General features: G+C 52.5%; 1 protein-coding gene across 1 annotated transcript in view; it reads left to right on the top strand.

The window, feature by feature from the left end:
• Positions 1-18,746, top strand: part of NOP14 (NOP14 nucleolar protein) — a 123,494-nt gene that overhangs the window by 11,841 nt on the left and 92,907 nt on the right. Inside the window, exons 4-5 of the mRNA XM_075346834.1 lie at positions 11,401-11,543; positions 12,652-12,786. Coding sequence (XP_075202949.1) covers positions 11,401-11,543; positions 12,652-12,786 — 278 coding nt within the window. The remainder of the gene's footprint in view (positions 1-11,400; positions 11,544-12,651; positions 12,787-18,746) is intronic.

Here is an 18,746-nt window from a genome sequence, read left to right as displayed (position 1 = left end):
ACCAAATCTAGCCAGTTCATTGCTTTGTGTTCAGGAGGACATACATCCACACATGCATTCTCATCGAATTTTTCATTTTGGAAAGTTTTTGAAGAAAAGCGGGTCCAAACCTGGACTCACGGCATGTCCCTTCTCACCCCACTGTGTCGGCGGTGCTGTTAAGGTTGATTACAAGGCTGGAGCCTTACAATGCCGCGCTCCTTCACCATCCCTCGGGCTCTGGCTTGAAGTGGGAGCCAGCACGGTTCTCCCTGCTTTGCAGGAGGCCGGTCTCCATCCGCAGCCCCTTCAGGATCCTGCTGGACGGAGCACTCATCCCCAGGGACTTGCAACCCTGCGTCTCACAAGCTAAGTATCTGAGACGTTTATTCCGGGGGTCCCTTGTATGTTTATTGTTGGGGAGAGTGTGCTGTGTAACTATGCTGACATTTCCGGCCGGTTCTCTGGTTGTCACCTGAGAACCGCGCCGATGGTGCCTGCGCGTCGGCCGCATTGCTTAAATTTAGGCCCTGGCTTCGCCTGAGGCCTAGTTTCGATTTCACTGCCCTTGCATGTCAATCATGCAGAGGGACAGTGCGGCTCCGCCCATCGGCCGTTCGGCACAGGGGAGGGACACTCCTCTCTGAGAACATGTCCCCTCCCCTGTAAATCTCCTTGGCCCTCCAGATCCCGCTCTGAGTAGGCCCCGCCCCCTCTCCTCGCTCCGGCGCCATTTTATCAGCGTTCTCTCAGCGATCGGCGCCGGCTGCAGCATCCCTGCTAGTCTGTCTGGGGGTCCGGGCTGTGGGATCTGGAGGGCACACAAACGGTCTGGTAAGCCACAACCTCCGGTTGTGGACCTGCTTATATACTCTCTGGGGGTCATTCTGGCTCAGAGCCCCCACTTAAGCAGCATGTCTCACACTAGGAGCAAGGCTGTATTCAATATGCACTGAATGTAAGCTCATACTGCCTGAACCGAGCACATATCCACATTGTGATGCCTGCTCTAACCTGACAATGCCTCAGCCTGGAATCGCACCCACAGTGGTCCCTCCGGCTGCTCCGGCTCCGGTGGCTGAACCCCCGGCTTGGGTAGAATCCTTCTCTAGGTCAATCTCCCAGTCTTTTGCCGACTCCATGGGACAGCTGTCCCGGACTTTGCTGACCATGCATCAGCCCCCTTCTCAGGGCGCCTCTGCTGCTAGGGCTCTCTCAGCGGAGCTCACAGAGGATTCTTCATCTGGTCCCAGACCCCGTCCTCCTAAGAGGAGACGCAGGGCTCCCTCCCCTTCCTCGTCCCGTGGCTCTGATTCAAGAGCTGACTTGCAGGACGAGGGGGATGCCTTTACTGGGGGCTCGGACAGTACCTCCATGTGCCCCATTGATCTGTCCGAAAGTGACGCAGATGTTAGTGATTTGATTGCGTCCATTAATTCGGTACTGGACCTCAATCCGCCAGTATCAGAGGAGCAACCCTCTCTGGCAGAAAAGCACCAGTTTACCTTGCCTAAGAGGACAAGGAGTGTGTTCTTTAACCACTCCAGTTTTCAGGCCACTGTGACCAAGCCCAGGGCCTGTCCTGACAAACGCTTCCCAAAGCGTGGTTCTGATGACCGTTTTCCCTTTCCACCTGAGGTGGTCAAGGAGTGGGCTCATTCACCAAAGGTAGACCCCCCCCCCCCCGGTGTCTAGACTCTCAGCCCGGACTGTTGTATCAGTGGCTGACGGCACCTCTCTTAAGGATTCCACTGACCGCCAGGTTGACCTTCTGGCCAAATCTGTATATGAGGCGGCTGGGGCCTCGTTCTCCCCATCTTTTGCGGCAGTGTGGGCTCTCAAAGCCATCTCTGCTTCTCTGGAGGAGATGCATTCCCTCACCAGGGAATCTATGCCCGAAATGGTTGCCTTAACTTCCCAAGCTTCGGCTTTTTCATCCTACGCCATGTCTGCCATGCTGGAGGCTTCTCACCGCACGGCGGTGGCCTCGGCTAATTCACTCGCTATCCGCAGGACCTTGTGGCTTCGAGAGTGGAAGGCAGATGCTTCTTCAAAGAAGTACCTTGCTGGGCTCCCTTTTGCTGGATCCAGGCTATTCGGCGAACAACTGGATGAAATTATTAAGGAGGCTACTGGCGGGAAGAGTACTTCCATGCCACAAACTAAAACCAGGAAACCTGCCCAGGGTAGGAACCAGTCGAGGTTTCGTTCCTTTCGTTCCTCCAACTGGTCATCCTCTAAGCCCTCCGCCTCGTCCACTAACTCAGCCAAGGACCAAAAACCCAACTGGCGCACGAAGCCGCGTCCTCAGAAGACCGCAGGAGCTGCTGCCACTAAGGCAGCCTCCTCTTGACTATCTGTCTGCGCTAGCAACGTCCTTGGTCGGTGGCAGGCTCTCCCACTTTGGCGACGCGTGGTTTCAACACGTCTCCGATCAGTGGGTGCGGGATATCATCTGCCACGGCTACAGGATAGAATTCTCTTCCAGCCCGCCAAACAGATTTTTCTTTTTCGCTCCTAATTGGGAGACCCAGACAGTGGGTGTATAGCTACTGCCTCTGGAGGCCGCACAAAGAACTACACTTAAAAGTGTAAGGCCCCTCCCCTTCTGGCTATACACCCTCCCGTAGGAGTACGGATTCCTCAGTTTTAGCTTTGTGCGCAGGAGGTCAGACACGCACGCATAGCTCCATTGTTTTTAGTCAGCAGCAGCTGCTGACTATGTCGGATGGAAGAAAAGAGGGCCCATACAGGGCTCCCAGCATGCTCCCTTCTCACCCCACTGTATGTCGGAGGTGTTTGTAAGGTTGAGGTACCCATTGCGGGTACGGCGGCAGGAGCCCACATGCTGATTCCTTCCCCATCCCTTTTTACAGGGCTCTGGGTGAAGTGGGATTTACTGGTCTCCAGGCACTGAGACCGTGCTCCATCTACAGCCCCTGGAGAAGATGCTGGATGGAGCGGAGTACATCAGGGACATGGCCCTGCTTCCTCAAGGTACTCTGTGTCCCCGTGCATTTGGCGCTCACACCGCAGCATGCTGGGTGTTGTAGTGCGCCGGGGGACATCAGCGCTACGGCGCTTGTGCCATGGCCTCATTCAGCTTCGCTGAAGCAGGCACACTTCTGGGAATCGGTCGCGCCGGCCGCTGGGACTGCGGCGCGGCTGGCACTTGTGGTGCGCCGGGGACTTCAGCGCGGCCCGCGCTTTTACGGCGGCCGCGCTGATAACTCGAGTCCCCGGCTTTTGCGGCCTGCTTCCGTTCGTTCCCGCCCCCAGACCTGCCAGTCAGGAGAGGGGCGGGACGCTGGCCACTTCTGGAAATCGGTCACGCCGGCCGCTGGGACTGCGGCGCGGCTGGCACTTGTGGTGCGCCGGGGACTTCAGCGCGGCCCGCGCTTTTACGGCGGCCGCGCTGATAACTCGAGTCCCCGGCTTTTGCGGCCTGCTTCCGTTCGTTCCCGCCCCCAGACCTGCCAGTCAGGAGAGGGGCGGGACGCTGGCCAGTGCATCAGCGCCGAGGGCTGGAGTCGTTTTTACATACTCCAGCCCTCACAATCGGCACAGAGGGGACACTGTTTCCCGCACTTTTGTTTGGGAACTCCCACGGACCGCCCCTCTCCACAGACGCCGGCAGCCATTCCTGCTGACACGCTGAGCTGCAGAGGGGAGCCGGGGAGACCCAGACAAGGAATTCTGCGCCTCTTACCCGCTATTCAGCGGGCGGTAAGCAGCCCTCAGGGCTCACCCCCTCTTGTGCCAGTGGTATTCTTAGTATTTTGTTTCTACAAATACTTGGTATTACATAGCGCTGGTCGCCCTTGGCTATAGACTCTCTCACATTGCAGAGAGCCAGCAGCATGTCGTCCGTAAAACGCAAGGGTGCCAAGGCACAGACATTATATGCTTCCTGCACCGCATGTGGGACTTTTCTACCAGCAGGCTCCACGGACCCCCATTGTGTGCAGTGCTCGGCCCCTGCGGCGCTTGCACAGTCGGGACCTCTGCTGGACGTGACCCAGGGTGTACCACCTGTGAATGCTGTCCAGGTGACAGGAACTGAGTTTGCAGCTTTTGCTGACAGAATGTCTCTCACTATGTCACAAATTCTTGACACATTGCGAGCTAGGCCTGTACTTCAGACCACGGACACTGTGCAATCATTGCCCCCTGGTCCCCCTCAGCTCCAAGCTCCGGGACGGGCATATACACCTCAGGGTGAAGACTCTGACTCGGACGATGGCCCCGGGCAGCCTAAGCGGGCTCGCTATGACGGGCCTTCACATTCATCTCAATGGTCAGGATCCCAGCGAGATGAATCTATGGGTGATGAGGCGGACGTAACTGATCAGGATTCTGATCCTGGGACCGCTCTCAATCTAGATACACCAGATGGTGACGCCATAGTTAATGATCTTATATTTAACATTAATAAGATGTTAAATATTTCCCCACCAGCTCCTCTTGTAGAGGAGTCAGCTTCGCAGCACGAGAGAATCCATTTCAGGTACCCTAAGCGTACATTAAGCACTTTTCTGGACCACGCTGACTTTAGAGACGCAATCCAGAAACCCCACGCTTATCCTGAAAGGCGTTTTCCTAAACGGCTTAAAGATACACGCTACCCTTTTCCCCCTGAGGTGGTCAAGGGTTGGACCCAGTGTCCAAAAGTGGATCCTCCAATTTCCAGGCTTGCAGCTAGATCCTTGGTTGCAGTTGAAGATGGAGCGGCACTTAAAGATGCCACTGACAGGCAGATGGAGCTCTGGCTGAAATCCATCTATGAAGCGATTGGAGCGTCATTAGCGCCTTCTTTTGCGGCCGTATGGGCACTCCAAGCTATCTCAGCCGGGCTTGCGCGAGTCGACTCAGTCACACGTGCATTTGCCCCGCAGGTAGCACCATTGACCTCGCAAATGGCGGCATTCGCGTCGTACGCGATTAATGCTGTTCTTGACGCTACAAGCCGCACGGCAGTGGCGTCAGCCAACTCCGTTGTTTTGCGTAGGGCCCTGTGGTTGAGACATTGGAAAGCAGATTCTCATTCCAAGAAGTGCTTAACCAATTTGCCTTTTTCTCGTGACCGATTGTTTGGAGAGCGTTTGGATGAAATCATCAAACACTCCAAGGGTAAGGACTCATCCTTACCGCAACACAGACAAAACAAACCCCAACAGAGGAAGGGTCAGTCTGGTTATCGGTCCTTTCGAGGACCGGGCAGGTCCCAATTCGCCTCGTCAAAAAAGACTCAAAAAGACCAGAGACGCTCAGATTCTTGGAGGTCTCAGTCACGCCCAAAAAGGACAGCCGGAGGAACCGTTGCCAAGACGGCGTCCTCCTGACTTGCGGTCTCCGATTCCCACACCCGCGGTCGGTGGGAGGCTTTCCCACTTTGGCGACATTTGGCTGTCACGCGTCAAAGACCGTTGGGTGAGGGATATTCTGTCTCACGGGTACAGGATAGAGTTCAGTTCTCGTCCGCCAACTCGTTTCTTCAGAACTTCTCCACCACCAGACCGAGCCGATGCTCTGTTGCAGGCGGTGGCCGCTCTAAAGGCGGAAGGAGTGGTGACCTCCGTCCCTCTTCAGGAACAAGGTCACGGTTTTTACTCCAATCTGTTTGTGGTCCCAAAAAAGGACGGATCGTATCGACCCGTCCTGGATCTAAAGTTGCTCAACAGACACGTAAAAGTCAGGAGGTTCCGGATGGAATCCCTACGCTCCGTCATAGCCTCAATGTCTCAAGGAGATTTTCTAGCATCAATAGACATCAAAGATGCGTATCTCCACGTGCCGATTGCACCAGAGCATCAGCGTTTCCTACGCTTCGTCATACACGACGAACACCTACAGTTCGTAGCGTTACCTTTCGGTCTGGCAACAGCCCCCCGGGTCTTCACCAAAGTCATGGCAGCAGTAGTAGCTGTTCTGCACTCGCAGGGTCACTCGGTCATCCCGTATCTAGACGACCTGCTTATAAAGGCACCCTCTCAAGAGGCATGCCAACACAGTCTGAAGGTGGCACTAGACACTCTCCAGAGTTTCGGGTGGATTATCAACTTTCCAAAGTCTCATCTAACCCCGACCCAATCTCTGACTTATCTTGGCATGGAGTTTCATACTCTCTCAGCGATAGTGAGGCTTCCACTGGACAAGCAGTGCTCGCTACGGACTGGAGTGCAATCTCTCCTTCAGAGCCAGTCGCACTCACTGAGGCGCCTCATGCATTTCCTAGGAAAGATGGTAGCAGCAATGGAGGCAGTCCCGTTCGCGCAGTTTCATCTGCGCCCTCTACAATGGGACATTCTACGCCAATGGGATGGGAAATCGACGTCCCTCGACAGGACTGTCTCCCTCTCTCAAACTGCCAAGGACTCTCTGCGTTGGTGGCTTCTCCCCACCTCATTGTCACAGGGAAAGTCGTTCCTTCCCCCGTCCTGGGCAGTGGTCACGACGGATGCGAGCCTATCAGGGTGGGGAGCGGTGTTTCTCCACCACAGGGCTCAGGGGACGTGGACTCAGGAAGAGTCCACCCTGCAGATCAATGTTCTGGAAATCAGAGCAATCTATCTTGCCCTGCGAGCCTTCCAACAATGGCTGGAAGGCAAGCAGATTCGGATTCAGTCGGACAATTCCACGGCGGTGGCGTACATCAACCACCAAGGGGGAACACTCAGTCGCCAAGCTTTTCAAGAAGTCCAGCGGATTTTGACGTGGGTGGAAAGCAGAGCGTCCACCATATCCGCAGTTCACATCCCAGGCGTGGAAAACTGGGAAGCAGACTTTCTCAGTCGCCAGGGCATGGACGCAGGAGAATGGTCCCTTCACCCGGACGTGTTTCAACAGATCTGTTGCCGCTGGGGGACGCCGGACGTCGATCTGATGGCGTCACGGCACAACAACAAGGTCCCAGTTTTCATGGCACGGTCTCACGATCACCGAGCGCTGGCGGCAGACGCCTTGGTTCAGGATTGGTCGCAATTCCGACTCCCCTATGTGTTCCCACCTCTAGCATTGTTACCCAGAGTTCTCCGGAAAATCAAGTCCGACTGCCATCGAGCCATACTCGTCGCTCCAGATTGGCCAAGAAGGTCGTGGTACCCGGATCTGTGGCATCTCACGGTAGGCCAACCGTGGACACTACCAAACCGTCCAGATTTGCTGTCTCAAGGGCCGTTTTTCCATCTGAATTCTGCGGCCCTGAACCTGACTGTGTGGCCATTGAGTCCTGGATCCTAGCGGCCTCAGGTTTATCTCATGAAGTTGTTGCCACAATGAGACAGGCTAGAAAACCATCCTCAGCTAAGATCTATCACAGGACGTGGAAGATATTCTTAGCGTGGTGCTTGGCTCAAGGGTTTTCTCCCTGGCCATTTGCATTGCCTATTTTTCTTTCCTTCCTGCAGTCTGGGTTGGAAAAAGGTTTGTCGCTTAGCTCCCTTAAAGGACAAGTCTCTGCGCTATCCGTATTCTTTCAGAAGCGCTTGGCACGGCTTTCTAAAGTACGCACTTTTCTCCAAGGAGTTTGTCATATCGTTCCTCCTTACAAACGGCCATTGGAACCCTGGGATCTGAACAAGGTTCTCATTGCTCTCCAGAAGCCGCCTTTCGAGCCTTTGAAAGAGGTTTCCCTTTCTCGGCTTTCTCAAAAAGTAGTTTTTCTTGTGGCGGTCACGTCTCTTCGAAGAGTGTCCGAGCTAGCGGCGTTATCTTGCAAATCTCCCTTCCTGGTGTTTCACCAAGACAAGGTAGTACTGCGTCCAATTCCGGAGTTTTCTCCCAAGGTGGTTTCTTCCTTTCATCTCAATCAGGATATCACTTTGCCATCTTTGTGTCCGCATCCAGTTCACCAATTTGAAAAGGGTTTACATATGTTGGACCTGGTGAGAGCACTCAGGATTTACATTTCTCGCACGGCGCCTCTACGCCGTTCTGATGCGCTCTTTGTCCTAGTCGCTGGTCAGCATAAGGGATCGCAAGCTTCCAAATCCACCCTTGCGCGGTGGATCAAGGAACCAATTCTTCACACATACCGTTCTGCTGGGCTTCCGATTCCATCTGGACTGAAGGCCCATTCTACCAGAGCCGTGGGTGCGTCCTGGGCATTGCGGCATCAGGCTACGGCTCAGCAAGTGTGCCAGGCGGCTACCTGGTCGAGTCTGCACACGTTTACCAAACACTATCAAGTGCATACCTACGCTTCGGCAGATGCCAGCCTAGGTAGACAGGTCCTTCAGGCGGCGGTGGCCCACCTGTAGGAAGAGGCTGTCTGACAGCCCGTTCATGTGGTATCTTTTTACCCACCCAGGGACTGCTTTTGGACGTCCCACTGTCTGGGTCTCCCAATTAGGAGCGAAAAAGAAGGGAATTTTGTTTACTTACCGTAAATTCCTTTTCTTCTAGCTCCAATTGGGAGACCCAGCACCCGCCCTATTTGTTCTTAGGGTTTCGTTTTTCGGGTGCACATGTTGTTCATGTTGTTTCTTAAGTTCTCCGATCTTGTTATCGGATTGAATTTGTTTTTGAAACTGTTATTGGCTTTCCTCCTCCTTGCTTTGGTACTAAAACTGAGGAATCCGTACTCCTACGGGAGGGTGTATAGCCAGAAGGGGAGGGGCCTTACACTTTTAAGTGTAGTTCTTTGTGCGGCCTCCAGAGGCAGTAGCTATACACCCACTGTCTGGGTCTCCCAGAAGAGCTAGAAGAAAAGGAATTTACGGTAAGTAAACAAAATTCCCTTCTTTTCTGTCAACTCCCCCCTGCTCCAAGGCCGCCGCCTTCTCTCAGGCCGTGGCATCCTTGAAGGCCAACGGAGTAATTGTACCGGTTCCCGCCCGGGAACGGTTCAGAGGTTTCTACTCAAATCTCTTCCTAGTCCCCAAAAAGGACGGTTCCTTCCGGCCCATCCTGGATCTCAAGCTTCTCAACAAGCATGTTCAGGTGCGGCATTTTCGCATGGAGTCTCTGCGATCAGTTATTGCCTCAATGACCCAAGGAGATTTCCTAGCATCCATCGACATCAGAGATGCCTATCTGCATGTGCCAATTGCAGTTTCACACCAGCGTTGGCTACGTTTTGCAATCGGAGAGGAACATTTCCAATTCGTGGCTCTCCCCTTCGGGTTAGCCACGGCCCCTCGAGTATTCACCAAGGTCATGGCAGCAGTGGTTGCGGTTCTGCACCTCCAGGGGTTGGCAGTGATTCCTTACCTGGATGACCTTCTAGTCAAGGCTTCATCCAGCGCAGACTGTCAGCGGAGTGTCTCGCTCACTCTCGCCACTCTAGTCCAATTCGGGTGGCTTGTCAATCTGCCCAAATCCACTCTGACTCCGACCCAGAAGCTCATGTACCTAGGGATGCAATTCGACACTCTGCCGGCACTTGTGAAGCTGCCCTTAGTCAAACAGCAGTCCCTCCATCTGGCGGTGCGCTCTTTGCTGAGGCCCCGCCGTCATTCCATCAGGCACCTAATGCAGGTGCTGGGTCAGATGGTGGCGTCAATGGAGGCGGTTCCCTTTGCCCAGTTCCATCTGCGTCCTCTGCAGCTGGACATTCTCCGCTGTTGGGACAAGCGGACTTCCTCCTTGCACAGGTTAGTGGCTCTGTCGCCACAGACCAGGGGCTCCCTTCAGTGGTGGCTTCGGCCCCTCTCTCTGTCTCAGGGACGCTCCTTCCTGGCTCCGTCCTGGGTGATCCTCACCACGGATGCCAGTCTGTCCGGCTGGGGAGCGGTATATCTCCACCACAGAGCGCAGGGCACTTGGACTCCGTCCGAATCAACCCTCTCGATCAATGTGCTGGAAACCAGAGCTGTGCTTCTAGCTCTCCTAGCCTTTCACCACCTGTTGGCGGGCAAGCACATCCGAGTCCAGTCAGACAACGCGACAGCGGTTGCCTACATCAATCACCAAGGCGGGACACGCAGCCGCCTGGCGATGTTGGAGGTTCAACGTATCCTTCAGTGGACGGAGGACTCCAGGTCCACCATATCCGCAGTCCACATCCCAGGCGTGGAAAATTGGGAAGCAGATTATCTCAGCCGTCAAACCGTGGACAGTGGCGAGTGGTCCCTGCATCCGGCAGTGTTTCGGTCAATCTGCCGCAAGTGGGGCACTCCGGAAGTGGATCTAATGGCATCCCGGCACAACAACAAGGTTCCGGTTTACGTGGCTCGCTCCCACGATCCTCAGGCCTTTGCAGCGGACGCTCTGGTTCAAGATTGGTCCCAGTTTCGTCTGTCCTACGTGTTTCCCCCTTTAGCTCTCTTGCCCAGAGTCCCCTTTTCGAAGCACTACCAAGTGCATGCTCATGCTTCGGCAGATGCGAGCTTGGGCAGACGCATCCTTCAGGCGGCTGTCGCCCATTTGTGAAGTTAGGTTCTGCCTACTTCTCAGTTTTCTGTTTATTCCCACCCATGGACTGCTTTGAGACGTCCCAATGTCTGGGTCTCCCATAGGAACGATAAAGAAAAAGAGAATTTTGTTTACTTACCGTAAATTCTTTTTCTTATAGTTCCGTATTGGGAGACCCAGCTCCCTCCCTGTTGCCTGTTGGCAGTTTCTTGTTCCGCGTGTTTTCACGCTCCGGTTGTTCCAGAGGTTCCGGTTGTTCCGGTTCTTGCCCTGTCTCTACTTGTGGGTGGCTATTCTCCTTCAGCTTTTGCACTAAACTGGCTAGATTTGGTTATCCAGGGGGTGTATAGGCTCAGAGGGAGGAGCTACACTTTTTAGTGTAGTACTTTGTGTGTCCTCCGGAGGCAGAAGCTATACACCCAATGTCTGGGTCTCCCAATATGGAACTATAAGAAAAAGAATTTACGGTAATTAAACAAAATTCTTTTTTTTTTTCTCAGAATGTACCCGACTGTTGATTTTGCTACTCCAAGCATGTCTGCTATCTCTCTGATGGATTTTTTCTTTTTTTTCAGCCTCAGGATGTTCTGCTTCACCTCAATTGAGAGTTCCTTAGACCGCATGTTGTCTGGTCACAGCAACAGCTTCCAAATGCAAAACCACACACCTGTAATCAACCCCAGACCTTTTAACTACTTCATTGATTACAGGTTAACGAGGGAGACGCCTTCAGAGTTAATTGCAACCCTTAGAGTCCCTTGTCCAATTACTTTTGGTCCCTTGAAAAAGAGGAGGCTATGCATTACAGAGCTATGATTCCTAAACCCTTTCTCCGATTTGGATGTGAAAACTCTCATATTGCAGCTGGGAGTGTGCACTTTCAGCCCATATTATATATATATAATTGTATTTCTGAACATGTTTTTGTAAACAGCTAAAATAACAAAACTTGTGTCACTGTCCAAATTTTTCTGGCCCTGACTGTATATTATAGAGAGATATATATAGATATATAGATAGCCTTATGCAGCTAGAATTTCATTTCCCTATGCTTTTTTTTTTTTCTAGCTGAATTAACGGCTGCACATTTTGGGGGCGGTGGATTGCTAAGAAGGAAAGTCGCTTCGGAACAAAAGGAGGAAGAGCCTGAGAAGCCAAAAACACGGAAAGAGCTCATTGAGGAGCTGATCGCCAAATCTAAGATTGAGAAGGTATGTGGGTGTGAAGATGGAACCGGAAGGGATTTAAAAGGAAGGGAAACCCTTGTTTGTGTATTTCATAGGTGGGTATGGCTGTCATTGCTTTCAGGACCCCCCCCTCCCCCCATGCTGTGAGCCTGAGAACACATGCTTTTAAGAAAAAAAAAAAGATTAAAAAATCATAAACGGTGGACAACTCCTTTTTTTTTTTTTTTTTTTTAATTTTGGGAATGGCCTTTTAACTCCACTTCCCATAGGCAGAAATAGGCAAAAGAAACAGAAGATCAAAGTTCTCCCTTTCGTGGGATGATAGGTTGGGGACAGACTGTAGTTAATTAGGTTGAAAGCCCCCGGTCCATCTAGTTCTCCCTTCTTCCACCAATTAAATATTTTGTGAATAAATCATTTATAACCGGCAATGTTGTGTACTGAGTGAATCATGCAGCCCTGATATGAAAGCTGTTATAGTATCTGCCATTACTACCTCTTGTGGTCGGTATTCCACAGTCTGACTGCTCTAACTGTAAAGAACCCTTTCCTATTTAGCTGCTGGAATCACTTCTCATCCGGTAATGAATCCTCCTCGTCCTTAGTATTGTAGCTCCGGAACACTTTGTTGAAGCTTTCATTTATATTAGTTGCTCTTCCCACCCATCATCTTCTGGTAGGAGGATGTGAAGGGAAAAGACGCGGCTGCAAAGCAACTATCCCTGGACTCATACCTCTGCTTGGATTATTTTTTTATTTTTCCTCAAGTAGAGCTTGGTATAATCTATTGGAAATGGTAGTTCACTGACCGCAAACCTGACCTAAAATAAAAGGGGGGGATTGCAAGGTCTATGCACCTCTCTAAAGCTTGGGGGTCTCTATGTTACAATGACTGTTGTGTCCTGGACTCACTGACCAGGGTAATAAAACCACAGATCGGCCACTTTTTTAGTATTTTTTATGCTCCTCCAGATGAAACAAACATCCCCTCCGTATCTGTGGTGTTCAGACTTTGACCCTTTCGATGGTTTCACTAAATATTGGGTGCCTCGGGAACTAGTGTACAGACCCTGACCGTCGGGGTACAGGCGGAGCATTAACTCTTCTCATTTCTGTTTATCCACTTTTTAAGAGAGAACGGCAGAGTCGGAAAGAAAAGTCGCTGGAGCTGACTGAGAAACTCGACAGTGACTGGAAGGCGATCCAGGGATTGTTATCTCACAAGGTTCCCAAATCTGAGAGGAAGGTGGAGGCGGAGAAGCCGAAGGTAAGACGTCACCAGGCTCTAAATCAGTGTGGATATTAGGAGATGATTCTTTTGAGTTCTTTTTTTTGGGAAAGGAATGCATTTTTGTTTTTTTTTTTTTTTTTTTTTTCCTGTGATCTGTTTTTAACCCCTTCACGACCCATGACGGATATATCCGTCATGGATCATGTGAGGTTCATCCCCACCCCCTGCCGTGTGCAGGTCGCAGCAATCCGCACACATCAGCTGTTTTCAACAGCTGACATGTGTGCCTGCATGTTACGTGTGGAATCGCATTTCACCTGCAACTTTTAACCCCTTACACCTTGCTGCCAAAGTCTGGCAGCAACATGTATATGCACACGTCCATTACTTTCACTTACCGCCGCCCCCACCGCAAGTCACGTGCGTGATCACGTGACTTTCGGTGGTTTCCATGGTAGCACAGGGTCATGCGATGACGCCTGTAGCTAACATAAGTCACTTTCTCTCAGTCGCAGCACGGAGAGGAAAGCAGCGTATCTGCAGATCTCGGCTCTGTAGCTGAGATCTACAGATAGGGCAGAGCGATTGGATTGTTGATCTATATAGCCCCCCTAGGGGGACTAGTAAAATAAAATAAAAGTTTTAAAAAAATAAAAACAAAACTAAAAGTTCAAATCACCCCCCCCCCCTTTCGCCCCATTGAAAATTAAAGGGTTCAAAAAAATATATATTTTTCTCTGACTTCTCATTGGGGGACACAGGACCATGTGTATTATGCTTCCTATCCATAGGAGGACACCAAGTAGATGCAAAAAGCATTAGCTCCTCCTCTGCAGTTTACACCCCCTGGCTGGGCCGGGCAACCTCAGTTTTAGCTTAGTGTCTGTAGGAGGCACATCCTTTCAAGGTTTTGTTATTTTTTGAGGGTGACGGTTTCCCTTAGGGACCGATCTCCCAATACCATCAACGGGCAGGAACGCGGAGTGTTGCCTCCACGTACCCCCTCCTGCGATGCTGGATCCTGGGCTGCATCTTACTGGACGACGGGTCCCACAGACACCGATTTTTCCAGAGCCCAGGCCAGAGGCACAATTCCTCAGCTCCTTTTTGCAGGCTCTGAGTTGATACATTGCACCTGTGTGGCCGGACACAGCAAACTGACTCTGCTATTTCCTCTGCCTGGACTGAGGCAGTGTTAAGGTGAGATCCCCCCTGACTGGTTTCCCAGACGAAAGGGAGAAAGATGGTGCAGGGAAGGCTCCCAGGACTACTGAATTTACAGTCTTTATTCCCACCAGAGCTGCGTGCTGGCTGGAGGAGGGGAAAGTCCCTTGCTGATTGCAGGGAATCCTGCAGAGATAATCTAACGGTGGTGGGGGGAGGGCTCCCAGGGCTCATAAACTCAGTGTTTATTCCCTCTAGCTGGGTGCTGGCTGGAGGAGGGGAGAGTCCCTTGCTGATTGCAGGGACTCCTGCAGAGATAATCTACTGGTGGCTGTGTGCTGACTGGAGGGAGGGGGAGAAAAACTGTCACAGAAGCTTCCTTCCCGTCGTTTTTTTACTACCGACAGCAGGGGGGCACACTGACTTCTTCTTGGCGCTCTTTTAGCGCTAAGCCCCGCCGCCCCAGGAAAACGCGCGAAGATCTCCACAGAGACTCCTTCCTGAGGACGCAGGGCCATCGGCTGATTCTGGTGAGGTACACCGAAGCAAATACAATCCTTGCTTCCCACTGCTTCACTTGTAGCTCTGTATATCGTTGCTCCCCCTCCTGGCATACTCCTATTAGGAACATGCAGAATTCTAAGGGTAATAAGAGTGCTAAGGCTCACATAGTCTATTATTCAGTCTGCACTGCCTGCCACGCTGAGCTACCACGTAAACACAACTCTTCTCTCTGTGAGTCCTGTGCCCCTATAGCCCCCCCAAGACCCCCCCGCCACCACCGCCGCAACCGTCAGCCCAGAGCCTAGGGCTCCCAGCCCACCGGAATGGGCACAGTTTCTGTCCCAATCCATGGAAAAACTGTCACAGAACCTGGTTCTGGCTATGCAATGTTGTCCTCTGCACCCTTCTGGGCCCATGGACGGAACGCAGCCTGAGGATACCTCTATGGAGAATTCTTCTGAGGTAATCCGGGCAAATGCTTCACCGGTTGCAGGGATCAGAAAAAGAGCACACGGCCGGGTGTCTCCAGCGGGCTCTCCCTCGGGAGCACACAGGGCAGGCTCTCCCACACGTTCCACGGCTTCTGAAGAGCTGGAGGAGGGAGAATGCTGTTTATACCAGGAGGATTCCTTGGTTTCATCCTCCCCAGATGATCAAACTGCAATAGACTCCCTTATAGCAGCAATCAACCAAACTCTGCATGTGGAGGATCCCCCATCCACTACCACTGACCATGCGGTCTCCTTTAAGAGGGCAAGGAAACCCCAAAAGGTTTTCGCTGATCACCCAGAGTTCAGGATATCCTCACAAAGCAAAGGGAGAAGCCTGACAGGCGCTTCGGTAACCGTAAACTCATGGAGTCCCGGTACCCTTTTGCCTCACCTGCCCCTAAGGGCTGGGCCAATCCGCCCTCTGTCGACCCCTCGGTCTCCCGCCTTGCCACAAAAACGCTCCTGTCTTTACCTGATGGTTCCTCCATCAAGGACCTGACAGACAGACAGGTGGAGCACCTCGCCCGCTCTGCCTTTTGAGGCTGCGGCTTCCTCCCTCTCGCCCTCCTTTGCCTCTTGGGTCGCAAAGGCGATCTCGGTCTGGGCAGAATCCCTTAACACTTTGCTTGAGGAATCCCAGTTCACTCATACCGTCACAGAGGTAACAGCTCAAATTGCCGCTGCGGCGGAGTACCTCATGCAGCCCTCCATTGATGCTGCTACCTGCGCAGCTTTTGCCGCCTCAAATACCATAGCCATCCGTAGAGCTGTCTGGCTCCGACAATGGCGAGTGGACTCTGCCTCCAAGAAGTCTCTCACGGGCCTTCCGTTTTTTCCAGACCGATTTGTTTGGCGAACGTCTGGACAAGCTCATTTCTGATGCCACGGGAGGAAAGAGTACCTCCCTCCCCCAGCTGAAGTCCAGGACGTCCTTCACCAGACTTCCACAGTCCTCCTTCCGCTCCTTTCGGAACTCATTTGGTTGGTTGACATCCCGTGCTGTCCCCGCCACCAGCCGCGGACTACGCAGGGACCGACCTTCTCAGCTCTCCCCGAAACCCACTTCGTCATGGCAGCCTAGACCGAAATAGTCCAGGACTAGGGAGACTCGTCCACGACGTTTTCCCCCCTCATGACTCCTTCGGCGCCCCAGAAGACACACTCATTGTAGGAGGTCGACTGCGGCTCTTTCATCACATCTGGGCTGCCGCCTCAGACGACAAATGGGTGCGAGACCTTGTGTCTTCCGCTTACCACATAGAATTTCAGACCCGACCCCCGAGTCGGTTCTTTCTCTCAAACCCCCCCAAAGACTCGAAAACGACGCGAGGCCTTTTTATCAGCAATCCACTCGCTCCAAACAGCAGGAGTGATAATACCTGTCCCAGACGACGAGAAGTTCAGGGGTTTTTATTCCAACCTCTTTGTGGTCCCCAAAAAGGATGGGTCAGTTCGACCCATCCTGGATCTCAAACACCTGAACAAGCATGTGCACGTACGGAGATTCAGAATGGAGTCCCTAAGGTCCATTATTGCATCCATGGTCGAAGGGGAATTCCTCGCCTCCATAGATATCAAGGACATGTACCTGCACATACCCATCGCCCCAGATCACCAAAAGTTCCTCCGCTTTGCAGTTCAGGTCTCCCACTTTCAATTCGTAGCTCTACCCTTCGGCCTTGCCACCGCACCAAGGGTCTTCACCAAAGTCATGGCGGCCGCCATGAGCGTCCTTCACGCCAGGGGAGTAGTCATTCTTCCTTACTTGGACGACCTCCTCATCAAGGCCCCTCCTTCCGAGACTGCTCAGCCAGCGTACAGATCACCGTGGACACCCTATCCCGCTTAGGGTGGCTACTGAATCTAGACAAATCATCCCCGGTCCCAGCACGATCCATCACCTTCCTGGGCATGTCCCTGGACACCCGTCGGGGCTTGATCCTTCTCCCTCAGGACAAGGCGATCGCTCTTCGACAAGCGGTACGCTGCCTTCTACGTCCTCCGTCTCGCTCCATTCAATTCAGCATGAAGGTGCTCGGCAGGATGGTGGCGGCTATGGAGGCAGTACCTTTTGCTCAACTGCACCTCCGCCCACTGCAGCTAGCCCTTCTAGCGGCCTGGGACAAGAGCCCCTTCTCCCTGGACAAACATCTTCACCTGACGCCTTCAGTCAGGTATGCACTCCGCTGGTGGCTTCGGTCCTCATCCCTATCGAAGGGGAGATCTTTTCTCCCAGTGAACTGGCTGGTCCTGACCACGGACGCCAGCCTCCTAGGCTTGGGAGCAGTGTACCGGCACCACACTGCTCAAGGACGTTGGACGCCCCAGGAGTCTTCCCTACCCATAAACATCCTGGAAATCCGTGCGATCTTCCTCGCGCTCAGGGCGTTCTGCCCTCTGCTAGCGGGTCGTCAGATTCGAGTCCAATCGGACAATGCGACAGCTGTAGCCTATATCAATCGGCAGGGGGGCACCTGCATCAAAGCGGCTTATTTCGAGGCCCACAAGATCCTCAACTGGGCCGAATCGATGGGGTCAGTGATATCAGCGGTACACATACCGGGGGTAGAGCACTGGGTAGCAGACTTACTAAGTCGCCAAGTCCTGGCCGCCAGAGAATGGTCTCTCCACCCAGAAGTGTTTCTACACATCTGCACTCGCTAGGGCACACCAGACGTGAATCTGATGGCCTCATGGTTGAACGCAAAGGTACCCGCGTTCATAGCCAGGTCACGCGACCCGCAGTCCATTGGCGCGGATACTCTAGTCTGCTCCTGGCACCACTTCCGCCTGCCTTACATATTTCCACCTCTGCTGCCGCGGGTAATCGGGAAGATCAAGGCAGAGGGAGTCCCGGTGATACTGATAGCACCGGACTGGCCCAGGCGCGCCTGGTACGCCGAATAGTACAAATGCTCGCAGACGTACCGTGGCGCCTTCCAGACATCCCAGACTTGCTGACCCAAGGGCCCATTTCCCATCAGAACTCCAGAGCCCTGAGATGGACGGCATGGCCATTGAGACCTGGGTATTAACAAGCGCGGGATTCTCCCCCGCGGTTATCTCCAAATATGTGTATATAAACGATTTTACGGTGAGTACACAAAAATCCGTTTATATACACATTTGGTATCGCCGCCTTCAGAAATGCCCGATCTATCAAACTGTAAAATCAATTAATCTGATCAGTAAACGACGTAGCAGCAAAAAAAGTCCAAACTCCAAAATTACGTTTTTTGGTTGCCACAAGTTTTGCGCAAAATGCAATAACTGGCGGTCAAAATGTAACATCTGTGCAAAAATGGTAGCATTAGAAACATCAGCTCGAGACGCAAAAAATAAGTCGTCACTTAGCCATAGATCCCGAAAAATGAGAGCGCTACAGGTTTCGCAAAACAAGCACCACTTTTATTGGACAAACTTGTGAATTTTTTTTAACCCCTTAGATACAAGTAAACCTATACATGTTTGGTGTCTACAAACCCGCACCGACCTCAGGCAACATACCCAAACATCAGTTTTACCATATAGTGAACACTGTGAATAAAACTTCCCAAAAACTATTTTGCGATCACACTATGTTTCTTCGGCGCTCCATTGGGAGACCCAGACGATTGGGTGTATAGCACTGCCTCCGGAGGCCACACAAAGCAATTACACTAAAAAGTGTAAGGCCCCTCCCCTTCTGGCTATACACCCCCAGTGGGATCACTGGCTCACCAGTTTTCTGCTTTGTGCGAAGGAGGTCAGACATCCACGCATAGCTCCACTGTTTAGTCAGCAGCAGCTGCTGACTATGTCGGATGGAAGAAAAGAGGGCCCATACTAGGGCCCCCA

The sequence above is a fragment of the Anomaloglossus baeobatrachus genome, chromosome 1 (genome assembly GCF_048569485.1).
Source record: "Anomaloglossus baeobatrachus isolate aAnoBae1 chromosome 1, aAnoBae1.hap1, whole genome shotgun sequence".
Classification (NCBI taxonomy): Eukaryota; Metazoa; Chordata; class Amphibia; order Anura; family Aromobatidae; genus Anomaloglossus; species Anomaloglossus baeobatrachus.
The sequence above is the reverse complement of the archived record's forward strand: the minus strand, read 5'-3'. Positions and strand labels throughout refer to the sequence as shown.